Source organism: Otolemur garnettii, unplaced genomic scaffold, assembly GCF_000181295.1.
Source record: "Otolemur garnettii isolate 467f Iridium unplaced genomic scaffold, OtoGar3 scaffold00072, whole genome shotgun sequence".
Lineage (NCBI taxonomy): Eukaryota > Metazoa > Chordata > Mammalia > Primates > Galagidae > Otolemur > Otolemur garnettii.
This window is the reverse complement of record NW_003852467.1, coordinates 9,260,096-9,266,323: the sequence shown is the minus strand read 5'-3', so window position 1 is coordinate 9,266,323 and position 6,228 is coordinate 9,260,096. Positions and strand designations below refer to the sequence as shown.

At 47.9% G+C, this 6,228-nt stretch overlaps 1 protein-coding gene across 1 annotated transcript; it reads left to right on the top strand.

Annotated features, from left to right (window-relative positions):
• The first annotated feature begins 5,092 nt into the window (after positions 1-5,092).
• Positions 5,093-5,801, top strand: LOC100951574 (tubulin polymerization-promoting protein family member 2-like). Its single transcript, XM_012807594.1, has 2 exons — positions 5,093-5,414; positions 5,689-5,801. The coding sequence occupies exons 1-2, from the start codon at positions 5,093-5,095 to the stop codon at positions 5,799-5,801; spliced, it is 435 nt and encodes a 144-aa protein (XP_012663048.1).
• The last annotated feature ends 427 nt before the right edge of the window (positions 5,802-6,228 follow it).

Here is a 6,228-nt window from a genome sequence, read left to right as displayed (position 1 = left end):
CTTTAAGTTCCTGTGCCTCTGGACTAGGGTTTCGATGAGTCCTCTTGGTAGAGGACCAGAAGGATGAGAAGACTGAAGAGCAGGAAGAGAAAAAAGAGGAGGGAAAAAGGGGGGGGTTAGAAGAAAGAGAAAGGAGAGGGGGGTGGGTAAGAGAGAATATGAAGAAAGAGGAGAGAGGCACAGACAGGAGCAATATAGGTGAACAGTAGGGTACTTTGATCCAACCTTAGAGACCCCCAACCTCTGGGGGTGCTGGGTCGGGTTGTTCCCTTGAGGTCAGCAGCTCTTTGCTAGCCTGTTCAGACACAGTACCCCACCTCCACCAAGTAGAGAGGAAAGACAAAAATGCTATAAATAAAACCAAAACAAGCAAACAAAGAACTTTACGGGATAAAATTGGGTAAAAAGCCAAACAAGTAGGCCTTGTTAAAAAAGGGCAACAATGGAAATTTATATTTAAACTGGAAAAATGAAGAAAGAAAATCTATAAGGAAAATGTTGAAATTTTAAAAAGTAAAAAAAAAAAAAAAACAAGAAAAAATAAAAACAAACAAACAAAAACCCCAAAGCAGTATATATATCTTGCTGAATATTGTCTGGGCAACCAGTGATCTTCTGGGGTATGATATGTTAATCACAATGCTGATATGGCTGTAGAGAGATGGAGACTGGAGGCCTCTGCTGATTTCTCAAACCACGTAGGGTGGAGAGGCTAAATCTCACCTCAGCCTGCTTTAAAGGGACTTTAAACTGCCTACCTGGGCTCAGCAGAAGCTTTCCCGGCAAAGCACTTGTGGCTGGGGTCACTCCTAAAGTGGCTATCCACTTACCCAGTGTGCCAAAACCGATCTCACACTATGCCCCTGAGGGCCAAGTCTACAAGGCATGTCAGTCCCCGTCTTTAGGCTGCTCAGTCACTAGATTACTCGCTCCCCCCATCCTTGCTCTTTGACACTGAGGGCGGAGCTTGCTGGGGCAGTTCTCCCACATTGGCTCCCCGAAGCCCACAGCCCAACACTATTAGCTCCTTCCGGCTTAGTGGCTCAGTCTGGGGCCCCAGCTGATGCTTAAAGTCCTCCGCTCTCTTGCCCAAGTTCTCCCAAGGTAGTTCAACTGAGTGCCAAGCCCCCCCAAATACCCAAACAGCTCACAAGTAAGGCCTTTCTAGTTTGCAATCTCACTGCTGCTCTACTTAACAGCTGTCGGTGGGATTAGACCAAAGGAACACACACAACCACTTGCCAGTTCTCCACTGCTTTTGTCCTCCTCGTGGGGTCCAGAAGTCTCACACTGACTCCCTGTGTCCCCAGTGGGATGTTTTTGGGCAGAACCCACCAGCCAGAGATGCTTGGAGTCTTCTCTCCCCAGACTCACCTGCCCAGTTGCAAGAAAGCTGTTACTCAGTCACCATCTTGCTCCTCCCCCAGGTCAGGCATCTTTTGAACAGCCCCCCAAATTTTTAATTTCCTACATTATCAGTAAACCTCACTGAAGTAGACACCGTAAGTGCGATTTCTCAGCTTGCCTTGCAGCTGGCACCAGGCACGTTCATGTGATCTCAGTTCTGCCCCTGTGGGGCACCTGGGCTCAGAAGAAAGTCACAAGAGGAAGTAAGTGTCCGATGTGGAGCTTTATGATCAAGGTGGCAGCAGAGGCATCTGGCTATCCGGGGCACAGGTGACAGAGATGCTGACTTCCATGCCCAGCAGCAGTGGCCATGGGACTTTACCAGAGGAATCTCCCCAAGACAGTTTTTTTTTTTTTTTATTGAATGGTAACTATGTACATTAATGCACTTCTAGGGTACAGTGTGGGGTTTTCACACACAATCAGAAATACTTCCATCAAACTGGTTAACACAGCATTCATGTCATTTTCTCAGTTATTGTTTTAAAACGCTCACATCCTACTCTTAGATTCACTTGTACCCTGTAAGATAAACCTCAGAACCCCCAAGACAGTTTTAATTTTCTTTTTTCTGTACTATCTACCCCAGGATCTACCCCAGGATTTGAGATATCTTAATAGACTTTTAAAAATATTTATATATTTATTTTGAGACAGAGTCTCACTATGTCACCCTTGGTAGAGTTCTGTAGCATCACAGCTCACAGCAACTTCAAACTCTTAGGCTTAAGTGATTCTCTTGCCTGTTTCTCAAATAGCTGGGACTACAGGCACCTGCCACAACACCTGGCTAATTTTTGTTGTAGTTGTCATTGCTGTTTGGTAGGCCTGGGCTGGATTCAAACCCGCCAGCTCAGGTCTATGTGGCTAGTGCCCTAGCTGCTGAGCTACATGGGCACTGAGCCAACAAAGGGATTTTATTTAGAAAGAACAAATAGAACGTTTAGAGCACTTCCAAAGAGACCTGGAAGTAAGTCTTTCTCATGAAGGAGAAAAGGTGAGAGAGACCTACAGTATTTTTTTAATACCACTGGGGGCCATAATACATACTGTTATATTACTTAATATAGCCTCTTCTCCATGATTTTTTTTTTTTTTTGAGACAGGGGCTCTCTCTGTCTCCCTGGCTGGAGTGTAGTCATGTAATATAGCTCACTGCAGCCTCAAACTGCTGTGCTCAAGCAATCTCCTGCCTCAGCCTCTGGAGTAGCTGGGACTACAGACATGTATGTACCACAATGCCTGGCTATTTTTTAGAGTTAAGATCTTGCTCTGGCTCAGGCTGCTCTCGAACTCGTGAGCTCAAGCAATCTACCCGCCTTGGCCTCCCAGAGTGCTGGGATTACAGACATGAGCCACCATGCCTGGCCTTATACAGTTTTTATATGAAAAGTTATGAGACCATAAACTGAAAAAAGAAAGACATTTTGCTGCAAATATGATAAACATGTACAAAGAGTTAATATATTTCTTATATATATAATACATATAATATATTTCTTATGTAAAATATTAACATTGGCTGGACTCACAGGTGTCTCATACCTGTAATCGTAGCGCTCTGGGAGGCCAAGGAGATGGATTGCTTGGGGCCAGTAGCCAGAGACCAGCCTGAGCAAGAGCAAGACCCCATCTCTAGAAAAAGTAGGATAATTAGCCAGGTGTGGTGGTCCCAGCTATAGTCCCAGCTACTGGGGAGGCTGAGACAGAACTGTCACTTGAGCCCTGGAGTTTGAGGTTGCTGTGAGCTATGATGATACCACTGCACTCTACCCTGGGGCAGCACAGTGAGACTCTGTCTCAAAAAGATTTTTTTTTGAAAAGTATCTCAGTGATCAAGAAAATATAAGTTAAATGTAAAATAACATACTAGAGGTGTTATATTGATCTGTTAGTTAGCAGATTTAAAACATGTCATACTCAGAGCTTCAGTGTGTGCATTGAGGGAGCTGGCATTTTCAAACATTGCTCCCAGTACTGAAAGAAATATGGTGGCATCTACTAAGAAACAAAAAAACAAAGGCTCATAATTTTAATACAGTAATTAAGTTTCTCTGAATTGATTTTTTTTTTTTTTTGAGACAGAGTCTCACTTTCTCAACCCAGTCGAGTGCTGGTTTCACAGCTCACAACAACCTCAAACTCTTGAGCTCAAGCAAGTCTCTTGCCTCAGCCTCCAGAGTAGCTGGGACTACAGGCACCTGCCACAACACCCAGCTGTTTATTTAGAGATGAGGTCTTGCTCTGGCTGAGGCTGGTCTTGAACTGAGCTCAGGCCATCCATCCGCCTAGGCCTCCCAGAGTGCTAAGATTACAGTCATGAGCCACCACACCCGGCCTGAATCAATTTTCAGAACAGAATCTAAAGGGCAATCAATACTGGTGACTGCATTGTTACTGAACTTGGTTGAGGAAACATTGAAGGGACAATTCTATGGCTGTCTCCACAGCACGTGTCCTTCCGTGGCGTTTCCCACCTGCAGAGCTGGTGCCAAGGGGGAGAAGCCAAGTTCAGGCTGTGCACAACCTGAGTGCTCCCTTTTTCATCTCAGTATCTTGGAGCAACTTGTTCAACCTCCCAAGCTCAGTTCTCACGGATGAAGTCCGGGAACCAGGGCGAGTCGCCAGCACTGAGTGGGGAGAGCATGCGCACTGAGCACCACCTCCTTCCCGAAATCCCACTCAATTCTCCTCCTCCTCCCTCCATAGGTATGCGCCTATGGCCCACACTCCTCATGGCGCTAGACCATTTGAGTGTAACATAAAATGCCTTTTTTTCCCATTATGATACCTTAAATTAATGTCAATGTGAAAATAGTGATTTTACACTTATCAAGGCTCGAGTGAAAGAATTTATTTACAGTTTTAAAATGACTCAACCTAAGCACTTTGTTTATGGCTGGCTGATGGGAGCGTGGTGGGGGCACGGCCTGGGAATGGCCTTCATGCTGTCACTGAGCCTGGCTGCCACCATCAGGCCCTGATTCCCCCTAGAGCAGTGATTTTCAACCAGTGTGCCTCAAAAATTTTTAAAGATCATGAATTCAATTTTTTTTTTTTTTGGAAAGAAATTCAAAGCGCAGTCAATGGCATTGACGTTGCTTTATGTGGGCTAAGTCAGGGAGGGGGGATTTAAGGAGTTTGGTCATCTGGAAAGGTCAGAAGATTGGCAGCTGCTTCAGTTCACTAGGCAAGGTAGGGAGACCCTAAGCCGTCCTCCCAAGGCAGGGGCTGAAGCTAAGGCCAGGAATGATGTCACATAGGCATTGCTGAGGTCACAGAAGGTTGCCTGGCCTCCCCTCTGACTCCTTGCCTGCCCCCCAGTCTCCCCAGCCAGCTGCCTCCTGCACATACCTGTCAGCACACACACGAAGGGGAGGAAGGCTCAGAGACCATCCGGCCGCTCTTAGGTACACAAAAGTGGTGGGGAAACGGGGGATGAGTCAGGACCTGGGATCCACCTGGCATTCCCAGTGCTGGGAAGGGGAGGCTCATGTGGTGGCTGTGGCAGGCGGCATGGGGATAAGCGGTACAGGGTAGGGGGCAGCAGGGACAAGGGGATTTGTTTCTCTTGCCCACTGATTTAATCTTAACCTTCATCCTCATTCCTCATTTATCCTCCCTTCCCCTCCTCCTCCCTCCCGACACCACCCCCTGCAGTGCCCACCCCCACCTCTAGCTGACCATGGCATCTGAAGCAGAGAAAACATTCCAGCGGTTTGCTGTCCTCGGAGACTCCTCTAGCAGTGGCGCTGAAATAAACAACAAGAACTTCTCCAAGCTGTGCCAGGACTGTGGCATCACGGATGGCAAGACGGTCACCTCCGCAGATGTGGACACTGTGTTCAACAAAGTCAAGGCCAAGGATGCCGGAACCATCACGTTTCAGCAGTTCACGGAAGCAATGAAGGAACTGAGCCAGAAGCGCTTCAAGGAAAAGAGCCCAGACCAAGGCCTACAGGACATTTATCACCTCATGGAGGGCAAGAATCCAGCCACCACCAGTGGTCATTGAATGAGGTCCTCTCACAGCAGCCCGGTCAGAATAAGTCCACTGGAGAAAGAAAAATCCACTGTCCCTCTGTGCCCTGGACTCCCTCCCCTTGGGTGTGGATGGCTCTGGCTAGAGCGCCTGCCCACAGCTGGCTCTGGGCCCTAAGAGAAGCGGCCCCACACCCGAGGAAGAGTTAAGAGCTACGGGGACTTGTTCCATGGATCTCAGGGTCATCTTGGGAGAGGAGAAGGAACCGGGCTGAAATCCATTCGTTGGCTTCTACCAAGCCGCAAGGGCGGGTGCCGTGGACCTTCTCACCGACAACAACAAGTACACCAGCAGCCACCACGAGCGCTTGGACGACAGTGGCAAGGGCACAGCAGGACGGGAAGAGAACTGATAACTCAGGCTATGGGAGGGCCCACAAGGCTGCTGGCACCTATGACAAGAAGAATTAGACAGGAGCCTCCTCGGGGCCTCCAAGGCCCCCTTACCCTGCATCTTTAACACCGGGGAGCTGGGGAAACAATAAACATCTGTGTGTGCAGACAAAAAAACAAAGTGTGAAAGAGTTCCTGAAAGATGAGAGGGATTGGGGAGACCTAAGAGTGAAAGGCTGCGGTGGAGGTCATATAGAAATGTCAGGTTCAAAGACTCAGGGTCAGAATCGGGGTTGCAGGGAGAGAATATCTCAAGTTGAGTAGAGAAAGTCTAGGAAAGACCAGAATGGGAGCAGATGAGGAGGGCCAGGGAAATTCCTGAAGTGGCTTAGACCCGTCCCTGATTCCTTGTATTGGCCCGTGGGTAGAGAGGAGTAACGGGTTTGG